Source organism: Esox lucius, chromosome 18 (genome assembly GCF_011004845.1).
Source record: "Esox lucius isolate fEsoLuc1 chromosome 18, fEsoLuc1.pri, whole genome shotgun sequence".
Taxonomy (NCBI): domain Eukaryota; kingdom Metazoa; phylum Chordata; class Actinopteri; order Esociformes; family Esocidae; genus Esox; species Esox lucius.
In genome coordinates, this window is record NC_047586.1 from 4,395,962 (window position 1) to 4,410,417 (window position 14,456).

Genomic DNA, 14,456 nt, shown 5'->3' on the forward strand with positions numbered 1-14,456 from the left:
GTAATATGGTGAAATTGTGCCTCTCTGAAGCATATTGGTGGATTCCTTGGTGGAGTCCTCTTGTCAAGATCTCCACAAGCACATGGTGCAGAGGGGTTTGGGTTATATTTGGGACTGGAGACAAGGAGAAAAGGAGAATGTGAGACAGAGACCAAGGGAGAAAGACAGACTGAGACCCACAGAGGCAGAGAGAAACAAGAGAGAGTCAGAGAGTGACAGACAGAGAGACAGACAGACAGAGAGACAGAAAGACAGAGACACAGACAGACATATAGACAGAGAGACGGAGAGACACAGAGACAGAGAGACACAGATACACAGAGACAGAGAGACACAGAGACAGAGAGACAGATACACAAAGATGGAGAGACACAGAGACGGTGAGACACAGAGACAGGGAGACACAGATACACAGAGACGGAGAGACACAGATACACAGAGACGGAGAGACACAGAGACAGAGAGACAGGGAGACAGGGAGACACAGATACACAGAGAGAGAGAGACATAGAGACACAGATACACAGAGACACAGAGACAGAGAGACACAGATACACAGAGACAGAGAGACACAGAGACAGAGAGACACAGATACACAAAGACAGAGAGACACAGAGATGGAGAGACACAGAGACAGAGAGACACAGATACACAAAGACAGAGAGACACAGAGATGGAGAGACACAGAGACAGAGAGACACAGAGACACAGATACACAGAGACGGAGAGACACAGAGACAGAGAGACACAGAGACAGAGAGACACAGAGACACAGAGACACAGACAGAGAGACACAGAGACAGAGAGACAGAGACACAGAAACAGAGACGGAGAGACACAGAGACAGAGACGGAGAGACACAGAGATACAGACACAGAGACAGAGAGACACAGAGACAGAGAGACACAGATACACAGAGACGGAGAGACACAGAGACACAGACAGAGAGACACAGAGACAGAGACACAGAGACAGAGAGACAGAGACACAGAGACGGAGAGACACAGAGACCCGACTCACCACACTGTCCATGTAAGCCTCTGTCCAGATGATGTCATGATCATGGTTGATGACCATTGGTCGACTGAGGACGTGAAGATATTCCATCACGTTCTCCTGGACATCAGCCAGGGTGGATATGTGTGTGTAGTAACCTGTGCAAGATGACATGACACCAGAATCACACACACACATTTGTTTTTCTATCATTGTGTGGACAGTTACCCAGAAACCCATGTTTCCTATTCCCTTGCCATAGACCTCATGAATAACTTGAACTGTTACATCAACCCAAGACTTAAAATCAATCACCCAACTTTACGCCGAAGCCTGAATGCCTTCTGGGCTTCTGCCCTCACCATAACTGGTAACAGACCGCCAGCGCAAGCGGTGCCTGCACAGGGTGTGTGGCATCACCAGGGGCCCTTCACATCCATGCCCCAATCTGTTCACCTTCCTACCATCAGACAGGCAGTACAGGTCTCTTCATTCCCGCACCAGCAGGCTCAGGAACACTTTCTTTCCATCTACTCTAACCCTGCTGAAATCTGTGACCCACCACTAACCACACCCACCCGCCCATCACTTAGTACCGCCTCTCAGGGACCTCGTTGCACTACTCTCTTGGGAGTGGATGCTGACACTGCTTTGCAAAGTTTGATGAGGACGTTTTCAGTTGTTACAGGTACATGTCTACCTCAGGAACCTCACTGCTGCTATCCCTGCATTTCAGTTGCACATGCTACCTTGCACCTTCAATTTGCCTTTATTACACATTCATACATCCCACCTATAACAAAAAAAAATCTTAATTCTTCCACTTGGACATTTTCTGCACTCTTCTATTTGCACTTCTGGTTAGATGCTAACTGCATTTCGTTGTACTGTTTTTGTAGTTGAAAGTTGAATCTAATCTAATAATTAAATCTGAAAATAACCCAATTGTAAAATGCCCAACTTTAAATTCTTCCCTAAACCCTGAACCAGAAATCTAAATCAACCTAGTGTGGACTGGAGCTTTATGGTCCTCACAAGTATGTTCTGGATCAAACACACACACACACACACACACACACACTCAAACCATCCACACAGACACAAAGCCAGCAAAGTTAATGAACCAGATGGGATTTGCAGGATAACGGTTGGCAGAACTGATAATCATATATCTGGCTGTGTGTCCTCCAAGTCCCAAAACGCTAATCTGGTATCAGAGCTATGCGTTGCTTTAACTGTCCACAGGAGGGCAGCACACACCCGAACACAGCAAACTGGCCCTATTAAGACCACAGTCCTAAAATTGGTGTTCTCAAAGCATGCAAACACCATGGTAATCTCTTCGCTCTCTCTCTTACACACACACACACACACACACACAGTGTCCATTAAGCCCTGAGGTCCCAGTAATTGTGACTGATGTGCGATAGACAGCTTTACCGTCTCGTTATTACAGGATTACAACCAGAGACATATCCGTGGAGGTGGGAAATCTTAACGTTCCCTATGGCAAGCACGAGTCATACTGACTGTGGATCATTGCAACATTTAAATGTGAAACACCAACCAGAGCAGTTGATGGAATTTCCTTTATTGCTACCAACGCTACGTGGTTAAACGTTTGGAATAAAAATGTAATTATCACGAAGGGATAAATACAGAATGGGACTAGCATGGCGTCCATTCCGCTTTTATGGACGGCTCTGGTTACAAGGCATTCCAGGCTATGTCATCATGCTGAGGTGATGAATCAGATTCCTAAGGGACTTTCCCAAATCCCCCGCAAAATAAAGAGAACACTTGAATAAATGAGACACACATGAGGTGTTGGGATTGCCTCTGCACCAGTGGATACAACTCCAATGTTGAACCCACGGGTTCACAATCAGCAGCTCCTCGACTCCTCGACTAGATGGACCCAGGGGTCCATCTAGACATCATATTCCTGGAGTTGGTTGAGGCGGTCAGTTGTGTCTTGCACCAAATGTACAAATATAATCCTGGGTGGGGAGTGGGGGGTGAGGGTTCTGGGGATCGGGAAGTGACTCCCCCCGAGGAGATTCCGAAAGTCACTTTTTTTTCTCCGTCTTCTTCGCCACTTACTCCGCCAGCTGCTGCCTTTGCGTGTCACGCTGCCGAAACAGGCGCCTAAACAACTGAATCCCCCCAGGTGTCAGCCCCCACCCCGTCAGAACCCCCCCATCCCACCAGCCCCCACCCCGTCAGAACCCCCCCATCCCACCAGCCCCCACCGCCGTCGGCACCCCCTGATCAAAACGTCTTCCAGGCTATGAGAGCAAAAGCCTATTGCCGAAAGGAGAAGCTTAATCTCTCTGTGTAAACTAACATGTATTCTCAACAACTCACAACGAGGAAACATCAGGAAAGTCGTTTTACTTTAGGCTACTCTCCGACAACGAGCACATATGCCATCACCTGAGAGTTGCCCTGGCTTCATGTCCCCCACTCAGCGAAACGGGATGCTCTATATAGCAACCTCTTGCAGGCTTTAACATATTAATCCTAGCATGTTCCAATATGTCTCCTTATTGACCTGGCCCAATGCACGCATCCAAGAACATTAATCTCAGTGTTTCATTTATAAATACAATCGCATTGAGGTTTTTCATTAAAGGCGGATTTGTTGTTCCAGAATAAGCACATTACGGCGTTATTATAAAGTGAATGAAGATGTCGGTCGGTTTTAAGGAACCCAAACGCTGTGGCGGGAACGTGGGGTACCTTTGTTGTTGCAGGCGATCCACTTCACATTCTGTGCAAAGGTCACCTCCCGACCAATGAGGTATGTGAAAACACGGACCTGAAATATATAAAGAGGTGACATCATAGTTTTAAAAAACATGGTGTTCTTTCAACCTTATTTTGCCATGTGTGTTTGACTGACGACACATTGTCATTACAGGAATGACCAAGAAGCTACAGATCTTTCACCGTGCCAGCTCTGGGATTTGATCAAACAACCTTTCAGTTACTGTTCGGATGCCCTAACTGCAAGACTGTACTATGTGTGTGTGTGTGCGTGTGCGTGTTTGTGTGTGTGTGTGTGAGTGTGAGTGTGTGAGTGTGTGTGTGTGTTACCCTGCGTTCAGGCCAGTTGAACTCCTGAAACACGTCCTCGTAGTCCTCCATGGCTCCGTCAGTGATTAGCATGATGGCCTGGTTACACAGACTGCCTTGTCCCCGCGCCGCAGCCTTCACACACACACACACACACACACACACAGTCATGTAGGAGGACTAGAGGGCATTGACAACAAACTTGCCCTTTGACCTCTGGAGCCATTTGAAGGCCACCTCGTTTCAGCCCCACGTCCAGTTTGACCTGATAACCGAGACTTTCGGGACCTGATCTAACGGACGAGCACCTCCCTGGGGCCTCACCGACCTCAGTAGCACCAGGCGTGACTGGGTGTCTCCATTATGTCGGAGTCAGGACAGTTAACCAGCAACACCAGGGAATAGTCACTTTCAATAAGGAGATCTCTGCGAATACAGACCTCATTGAGGATTTTAAAGGATTCCTTCATGGCCTTCTTCACTTTCCCTTCTCCCTTCACCTGCAGCTCTTCTACCAGGAGTTTGAAGTGCTGCCGAAAGAGATCAGATGAGATAGTGAGGAAGGACACAGAAAGGGAGGGAGGAGTTTGAGAACTGAAGGGGCGTGCTTGACAGTACACATTATGTATTAAACAGTGACAGAACTTCACTTTGACCCCTTTTCATTCTGTTTCGTGACTCTGTGTCTCCGTCAGGTACATCCACTGTGGTGACAGCTGGCCCAGCGGTGAGTCCCACTGATCCAAGCCTCCTTAATCAGCCTCAACTAGAGGACAGCCAGCTGGGCTCAGCGGGTTAATTGAGTTGATTAGAATTATTTCCGTTACCTCTCGATTATCCAGGTCAGCCTGGACCAAGGTGCCCTTGAAGCAGGGTTCCACGTACTGGACGTAGTCGCTGTACTGTGGGATGAAATACACAGGAAAAACGGGTCATGGTGTGTGTGTGTGTGTGTGTGTGTGCCCGCAGGGGAATATCAGCAGCTTGACTTCAATAAGAGATGTTTAACCAGGTGTATAAAACGTTTTTACATTTCACAACAAAAAACGAAACTAGCCACAAAGCGCAATTGTGACCGAATCAGATTTAAATATACTGGAGACGGATGGTTAAGGTAATGGGCTGAAGTTAGGAATATCAATTCCACACAGATACAAAAATGTTGTTGTACTGTAAGCTTTTCCAAAACCCTAATCCTCACCTTAACCATCCAGAGTTAATACCTAAACCTAACCATAATATCTTTAATAACAATTCCACATCAATCTATTTAGATTACAGCAAACACCATGTGGCAAATAAGGTGGTCCTGCACTGAACAGCTGCGGAGCACCAAAAAACCCCTAAGCCCTGGTGTCACCCGCGAACCCAAAACACTGGGTGAAGTGCAAGCGTTGCTTTTCCTTTAATCCACCATGTACTCACGGCGATGACATTGACAAAGTCGTTCTCGCCCAGCGTGTCCAGGATGGTGTTGATGGTGTGCTTGGCGATGGTGAGCCTGAGCCCCTTCATACTTCCACTGATGTCCACCACGATGATGATGTCCTTGGGAGAGGTCGCCGCCTGAATGTACCTGGAAGTGGTAACGGGAGAACGGGTCGGGGGGCGAGGCGACACATGGGATATTTCGGTTTCTGGTGTTTACTGGGTCAGTAGCGTCTCTGGGTCATGGCGGGTCAAGATTACTGTCCAGGCAAGGGGTCAGCGTGTTCTGCAACAATAAAGATTACCGGACAGGGTTCCTAGAACGCCAGGGAGTATTCTAGGTTTTGAGATGAGAACAATGGAGCGCTTAGAAGGAAGGCGTGTTTCACAAAGACGAGGAAATCTCTTGGGAGGTTAATGAGCTTTGGTACAGCGGCATGAGAATGTACAGAGGACAATGAAAAGGGGGAGAGAGCGGAGGTTTCACTTTTCTCTTCTGTCTCCATCTTGTCTAACGGCTGCTTTACCTCGCCTGTCACCCTCTTATCATCTCTTTACACCATGGCAACCTGACTTCTGTAAAACAACTGCAGCTCATTCAGAATGCTGCTGCTAGAATGTTAACTAGGACCAAGAGAACAGAGCACATCACTCCGGTTCTTAGATCTTTGCACTGGCTTCCAGTCAGTTACAGAATAGATTTCAAAGTGGTGCTTTCAGTTTATAAATCTCTGAATGGTTTAGGACCCGAATACATTTCTGATATGTTTGCCGAATATAAACCGAGCAGGGCTCTTAGATCCATGAAGACAGGTCAGCTAGTAGAGCCCAGAGTCCAAACCAAACATGGAGAAGCTGCGTTTAGCACTTATGCTGTACACAACTGGAATAAACTACCAGAAGATCTTAGATGTGCCCCAAACATATCAATTTTTAAATCCAGGTTAAAAACACTTATATTTTCACGTGCCTATGACTGAGCACTTAAACTTAACCACACTGTTTAGCCTTATAACATCCTATGTTTTCATCCCATTTTTAATCCTATTTTTATAATGATTTATATTAGTATTCATTTGCTTTGATGTTTTCATTTGAGTATTTGTTTTTATGTTATTGTATTTTTATTTATTTTTCTTTGTAAAGCACATTGAATTGCTTCGATGTATGAATTGTGCTATATAAATAAACTTGCTTGCTTGCTTGCTCTGTATTTTCCCAACGACCTGTCTAACCTGTGAGGAGATTTTCAATATCCAAGACCCAGGGTATTAATTAGGCTTGCACTGACTTGCAAGATTCCCTGAAAAGTTTATGCAATGGAGTTTTCGGGAATCTTGATTGGAAAATCTTGATCGGAGGATTCCTGGAAGCGGGGTATAAATAGGTAGACATCTGGAAACCCTGTCAATGGGATCTGGTAACCGGGATCCAACACAGATTGTCTGACAGGGCTAGTAGTCGTCACAAGATCCCTGATAACAACAACAAAGTGAACCTTCCATGACCCATACTCCAACAGTGACCCCTTGACCTGGGGGCCTGTTAGTCATATATTCTGTTCAGGTGGCCTGTGGCGAGTTGCAGTGTTGTCATCCTCCAGAGAGAATAAGGAGGTCAGTGACTGACAAAACAGATTAGTGAAGACGGATGGATTCTCTGAAACCAGACGTTCCTTGGCGAACAGATCACTTCCTCATTACGCTACTCTAAACAGGGACGTGTCAGAGACACCGACCTGCTTCCACGGGCTTAAGACGGTAAGCTTGATGCCTGCCAGGACAACGCCGCCATTGTTCAGGCGAGAGAGAGAGACCAGGACCTCGTCATCACATACACATAAATACACTACGCCTGCAGAGCGCGCAGACTTCCACATCACCTCTTCTATCCCCTTAACAAAGTGCTCCTGACACAGGGAGACAAAGACAGACAGACTAACGGACAGGCAGAAAGACAGGCAGAAAGACAGGCAGGCCAACAGACTCGGGAGTGGAAGACAGATATGGCCTTCGCCCAACATGGCGTCCGTCTCCCCACACAGAGCCCCACTGTGACCGGGGCCTGTGTAGGGAACCGGCTGCCATCAGGGGAAAACAGTTGCAGGACTCACCAGTTTCTGTTCCTGCAGTCAAACGTGACGACGCCATTTTCGTCCGGGGTCCACGCGATGCCTGTGTGAATGGGGGCATTGTAGAGGCTTGGGGTACTACAGGACACGCCACCATGGCCAATCACCCCAACAGCGCAGAGCACGGTTCCCCCAAATATGAACGGCTAAGGAAACTCTCAAGGCATTTATTAATGTGGCTTTTCATTGTGTGTGTGTGTGTGTGTGTGTGTGTGTAAGATGCTGAGGCCCTCGCTAAGTCCCGTGCTGAGCCTTTCGTTGCCACGTAGCTCTTCTGTCCGAACACGGGGCTGATAGATGGGCAGCAGTCTAGCTGAGTCAAGCTATACCGCTAATTACCTGATAGACTCAGCAATACACACGCACACACATACACACTCAAATCTTCCACTCAATTACGAGTGCTGTCAGTCACAGGTAGTCAGGCTGTCCTTCACTGTGCAGGGCTGATCTGTGTCTTCCCTGGGGCCGCTGTGTGTTTTTGTCTCTCTCATGTATGGTTGTGTGTGTTTGTGTGTGTGTGTGTGTTACCAGGGTATAGTCTGAAAAAGCCAGTGGCGCTCCCAAAGTACTGCCAGGTTAGCGTAGGGTCCTTCTGGAAGTTATCCAGGAACACATCATTCAGGGCCTCCGACATGTAGACTCCATTTAGAATATTAGGATCTGACCCAGGAGAGGGAGAGAGTGATGAGAGTTTGGTAGAGAGAGGGGTCAACAGAGAGGACAAGAGAGGGAGAGAGAGGGAGAGAAAGAGAAAGATGGAGAAGGGGGAGAGGTGGAGACGAGGAATAGAGAGAGAACGAGAGAGAACTTTTGTCATTTTAGTTTTAGTCTATTATATTTCTCATCATCTACATTACCTCTGGACAACAGGTCTACTGTAATGTGACAAGGCTACCTGAACGTGCTCATGCTGGAATGAAGAGGTGGCCTAAATATGTCATAGAAATGATGTCATAGAAAAACCTCAGAGACTAAAATCTACGAAATAATGCATATTTAGGCGGGCTCCTCTTAACCTGGTGCCATGTGCAGAATGAAAAAGCGTTTTATTACACGTATACCACCTCAAACTATGTCCGACCAAAACCGGTGACGAATTCAACACTGTTAGGGAGAGTAAGAACTGAAGAGGGCGCGAGAGGCCTTAGAATCACAGGGTCGTTTGAAACCACCCAAGGCCACCGAGTTGGAGTGGCCACGCGCTGGGACGGATCACCTTTGTTGTATACGTTGGTGGGGACCTGGATGTCGCTCTGCTGCGTGTTGACCGCCAGTTTATTGAAGTGTTCGTTCTCCTCCAGAGGAAACTCCCCTCCCAGCTCCACGGGGTTACCCTCTTCATCCACGGAGTTGATCGTCATGGAGTTGTAGTAGTCAAACTGCGGAGAGAGACGCCGTGACGACACACAGCCGGATGGATTACAACAGGCTGACTTTTGCCTCACAACGTTGTCATGCGTCTGGGGTCAAGGGTCAAGCGCCGTAGCCTTCTAGTTAGGGCAGCAGCCGACCTGCTAGGTGTTTTCTAGGATGTTGCTGTGTACCTGTAAGGTGGCGTTGAACTCGTGGTAAAGGTCTGCATCCTCTGCGGCCTCGGCCAACCTCTTGACTGATTTCATTTTTCTACCCAGCATGCCCTCCATCTCCTCGGCAAACCTCTTCACCAACTCTTCGCCGTCCACCTCCTCCATCTTCACCGTTGACTCAATGTCTTTGTATTTCTGGGGACAGAAATGATGTTTTGTTATTACGTAGTTACAGTGGTTGCCCTGATCATGTTACACACTCGTTCATTTTGATAGATTAAAAAAACTAAAAGCCGGCTCCTCTTTGGATCCCTCCGGAGGTTTCTTCTGTTCTGTTCAAGGAGGGGTTTTTTCTATTCCACTGAGCCTCAGCACACAGGGGTTTGTGTATATATAAGCGGTTTTATAAAATTAACTTGACTGATCAATTTCTTATGAATAGACCATGCAAACTTAAATGGGACCGAAGATCTGTTACAGGCAACTACTGATGAGATAACACACAGCAATAGTTCCGGTAACTTAAACAGATCCAGAATTAGCTGGTGTTAGCATCTTTGCAATTTTGTAAAGAGAGGAGAGGTTTCATCGATATACACGCCGGTAATTTTCAAAGAAAGGTGAAGCTGCTCATTCTGGTTGCAATCTCATCTCATCAATTACGCAAGACTTGAGTTAACCAAGATTAATTGGAACCTAATATCACGTGAAGTTAAATACAATCTGAGAAAAATCTGGTGTTTTCAATTTCAATCTTACTGAACCCTTGGCTGTGTCTAAAATCATTTACCAAGACCCAATAAAAGCAACAGAAGCATAAACGCAAGTCTGTGAGGTCAGCACTACTCTAAATAGAAAAACTCTAAACGGCTTGACCAAACTCTGTCTGGTCACAGTTGTTTGTAATATCTGGCTGTATGGAGACTTATATGAGAGAGGTGTTGGAGCATTGAGGCAGTCCACGTTAATCCACTGGGGCCTGTGGATATTACCAGCCTGGACGATGGCGTTTGTCCTCAGCCCTCGTGAACCTTCATGATCATTCATCATGAGCTTAAACAGACAGGACACACCCATGAACTCCCTGATACAGGCACCAGCTGGAAGGAGAAATGCATGCTACAGATACACACACACACATATTTATCCTCATGTCTTTGTGGGGACCTGAGACTTAACCCTGATCAAGAAATCCATGGTGCCTAGCCCTAACCTTAACTGCTAATTCCTAAACCTAAAATTAACTCAGATTCTATCGCTATACCCAGTCGTATGTTTTTCCTTATAACCTAAAACCTATGCTGTAAATAGCATTTTCCCTACATCTCACTCTCTCTCAAACACACACACAAACACACACACACACACACACAGGCCGGTTGTCCCAATAGCTCTGGTGCCCTGCGGTATAAAAACAACATGGGGGAGGGGCCAGGGGGAAGGTGTCATGGGAGATGATTGGCTGCAGGATTTGGAGGATTAAGTCAATGGTTTTCTGCTCTGGAATTTCACACAACTTCCTTACTGGCTTATGAAGGCCAAGTTGGATGGGCTGTTCCCCCAGAACTTCAGAGGATTTCGACGGAGGCATCAGAGAGCCTAAGTTAAATCAAAGCTGAGAATCAAAACTGGAATCTATACTGGAACTTACAAGCAAGCTAATATAGACTATTGCAATGTCGAGACAAAATAAGAAACAGAAATCTTCAGTACTTACAGAGGGCACTGCGTGTATAATATAAACCCAGTATACAATACACAGCAATGTACATGCAATGTCTTGGCATTAGGTTCTGCTCCTCTGGTTTAACTCACTGCCACCACATGACTGTTGGGTTAAGTCCCTCTGGGATATGAACCAGCAACCTTTCGGTTACTGGACCAATGTGCTAACCTGTAGATGTTCCTAGATGAAACTCTCAAACAAGGTGAAAAACTCTATCATTCTTTTTATTTTGGACTATCTGTTTATCCATGCTATGTATAACAGCATATGTTTTTTGCAATACGTTTCTAAGCAACATAACAAGGTCAAGGTTATTATAATCACACAGGTATACTAAATGCAGTCCGAAACAAGCTGTAGATGTATATTTTGGTATGCCCAGGTCATGAAATTCATCTTAAGGGCATCTTAAAGACATCATGATGTGTTCTCCACTCTGAGCTTGGAGGCCCGGAGCACTGCTAGATGTATATTCTACTGTACCGCAACGAAAACATCTTCTTTCTGACCAAAACAAAACTTTCCAACCTTTAAAACCTTTCCATCTGTTCCTGAAATACAGTGTCTCTGTAATAATTCTGTCTCTCAGGATAAGTGGGGATTGTGTTTGTCGCAAACTAAGCTGACAGGAACTACCGCCAGGTCGTCCAAGGGTAAATCCAGTAGAACACAGAGGTTGTGTCACAAATCCAACCCCCCCACCACCCCCCCACCCCGACTGCCAGAGTAGTGTGCTTCTTCCGTCCAGTGCCAGGTTAAGAGTGGGGAACAGGACCCGGTTCTGGATGAACGGAGGAACTGGAGCGTTGCTGCCAAGGTCCCAGACTCCATGCTGCTCTCCATTGGGAGGTGGAGACATGGAAACCACGAGCATGCACAAAGACACATACACACAGGAATACACGCAGAAATACACACACACACGCACAAACACACACTCTAATCCTCTTTCTTTCTCTTCCTCGTCTTCTATGTTCCAGTGCAGACCGCTCTATGAGACATGTATGCTGTATGTAATACGTAAGGCAACAGGGACTGTGTTATACGATCAATATCCCATTACAGACGGGTTACAAACATAATTCATGGCGACAGTAAAGACAGACCACAGCGGTCAACCATTTAGCATGCCTTGGTAAGTACCACTTGGCAATGCAATAAAGCACAACACCCCCTCGTGCCGCATTCATTAAAAAAGTGTTTGTTCACTGTGCGAATTAAGTTGGCGAACAGTTTACAATTGTCAGGAACAGAATGATGTTCTTAGCGGCTGCCCTCTGGAAAGAAATACAAGGTCCCACAATTTAACAAGAAAAGAACCAGGACAAAGTCCATTCCATCATCTGGGAAGCTTCTGAGAAGCCTTAGGAGAGGGGAACACCTCAGAGCCTGACACGGGGAACTTAGATTTGGACATTTTCCAGTGTTTCATGAATTCCCCAACCTCAGTGGTAGTGTACAACGACCAGAAATGTTAAGAACCTGTTATTTTATTCCGTCCAGTGACACAGTGTCTTTGTCAGGAGATCAGGGAGATACTAGGGAGATCTGTGTGTTATGTGGTGTGTGTGTGTGTAGGTGTTTGTGTGCGTGAGTGTGTTATGTGGTGTGTGTGTGTGTGTAGGTGTTTGTGTGCGTGAGTGTGTTACATAGTGTGTGTGTGTGTGTGTGTGTGTGTGTGTGTGTGAGTGAGTGTGTGCTACATAGTTTGTGTGTGTGTGTTTGTGTGCGTATTACATAGTTTGTGTGTGTAAGTGTGTTACACAGTGTTTGTGTGTGTGTGTGTGTGTTACATAGTTTGTGTGTGTAAGTGTGTTACACGGTGTTTGTGTGTGTGTGTGTTACATAGTGTGTGTGTGTGTGTGTGTGTCCAGCCAGATGGAGGTAGGTCCTGCTGGGTAGTCTTAAGGGTCTCTAGGGAACAGGGAGCATGTGCTCATTACTGAGGACGAGCTGGTGGGTAATGAGGCCGAAACTCACACCAACACACACACACACACACACACGCACACACACACACACACACACACACACACACAAACACACACACACACAAACTCGCTAACACCAATTCACTCATACACAAACCAACTTCCCCACGCCAACTCAGACACACGCTAATTACCAAACACATTCCCACTCACAATAACGCACACTTCTACACACCCCTACAAGGTCTGCCCTCCCATACCCCTGATCTGTTTCCAGATGCCCCCGAGAGACCAACGGATCTCAACCAAAGTACTGCCACTTCCATTGAACAGTGTGGTGAAAAGACCCCACGGGGAGAAATGCATGGATTTTCTCATCACAAAGTGTGCCTTCATTTGATTGTGTCTGTCACTCAACGTCACCTGGCCTGTCATTAAGTCAGCACACCAACGAACTCCGGAGCTCGTTCGTTTGAATTACTAAACTTCAAACCATGTAAAAGGGCCTTTTCTAAGCCTCGTAATCTATTTAGGATACTTTTGGACAATCTGGATATGATGCATAAAATACCCTGATATACTGTAGGTCTCTGGACGTGGATGGGATTTGTGCCAGAAATGCTAGTACTTGGAAGTAGAGCCATGGAAACAAAACCTAAGCATGGATTCTTATTTAACCTTGACCAGACTGTTCACAGGGCAAGTTTTGTTAATTTAGTGCTATTTTGTTATTGGGGTGAATTTTCCCCTTAACCTGCCTGTGCGGCTTGCTTGCAGGGTTCAATATTATTGTCAAACATAATGTTCCCTACCAGGGAAAAGACAACGTATTTTATTTGAATTCACATGTTCATGTTCATTGTCACCCATCATCTGCACTACACATGAAGAGAATTTTGACTAACACAAACGATAGCTACAGTGATAGCTACAGTGATAGCTACAGCTATGCTCCCAGCTCATATGAACAGGGCCGGCATCTATGACTCAATCTTTCTAGATCTGAATAGGGCATTTCGTTAAAAAACTTTTCGAAATCTGACCGGCGTGAACTCATTGCGGGCCTGTTATCGTAAATATATTGCATGAGAGAGTCTGTGGGTCAATGACAACTTCGATCCCCAGGGTGGGCATTCCTTTAACCTCTTTACCACATCTATATTAGCTACAGTCTCAGCGTATGAACTGTGCAGGCAAGTCAGTTGTGCAGTTATGCATCTGTACAGATGTTAGCCCGTAATGAATGCCAAGAAGGCCTTCTCTGATTGGCCGATGGAGCGAGGGGGGGGGGGGGCTATACACTAGCATCCATGGTGATGTCATAAAACTCCGGTAAAGCCTGTAAATCTACAGTACATTCTGGCACAACTGTTCTCTCTCTTGCCCTTTTCTCTCGCTCCCTCCCTCAATCCATTTATCTCTTTCTCTGTTTCCACACAAACGTACAGAAGAATACATATTCTGTGAGTGTAATCTCATCAGTGTGACCTCCCAACTGTCACACACACGAACACAGAAAGCCATTGTCATACAAAGCTCCACCCGCTGACCCTCTCTCAGTAATAGTGAGGTTAGCGACACAATGAAGGTAAGCCCTTGTGTGTGTGTGTGTGTGTGTGTGTTGCTGTGTGTCTGTG

General features: G+C 46.2%; 1 protein-coding gene across 12 annotated transcripts in view; it reads right to left on the minus strand.

Annotated features, from left to right (window-relative positions):
- cacna2d4a (calcium channel, voltage-dependent, alpha 2/delta subunit 4a) overlaps window positions 1-14,456 on the minus strand; it is a 109,700-nt gene that overhangs the window by 88,240 nt on the left and 7,004 nt on the right. For all 12 annotated transcript variants that reach the window (XR_004574723.1, XR_004574722.1, XR_004574721.1 and 9 more), the window contains 10 exons: window positions 9,181-9,357; window positions 8,853-9,015; window positions 8,165-8,296; window positions 7,616-7,676; window positions 5,500-5,650; window positions 4,902-4,976; window positions 4,515-4,604; window positions 4,096-4,209; window positions 3,739-3,817; window positions 1,021-1,154 (listed from right to left, as the gene is read on the minus strand). Coding sequence is in view for 9 of the 12 variants with exons in the window: in XM_034287674.1 (XP_034143565.1) it covers window positions 1,021-1,154; window positions 3,739-3,817; window positions 4,096-4,209; window positions 4,515-4,604; window positions 4,902-4,976; window positions 5,500-5,650; window positions 7,616-7,676; window positions 8,165-8,296; window positions 8,853-9,015; window positions 9,181-9,357 (1,176 nt within the window). In the remaining 3 variants the exon portion in view is untranslated. The remainder of the gene's footprint in view (window positions 1-1,020; window positions 1,155-3,738; window positions 3,818-4,095; window positions 4,210-4,514; window positions 4,605-4,901; window positions 4,977-5,499; window positions 5,651-7,615; window positions 7,677-8,164; window positions 8,297-8,852; window positions 9,016-9,180; window positions 9,358-14,456) is intronic.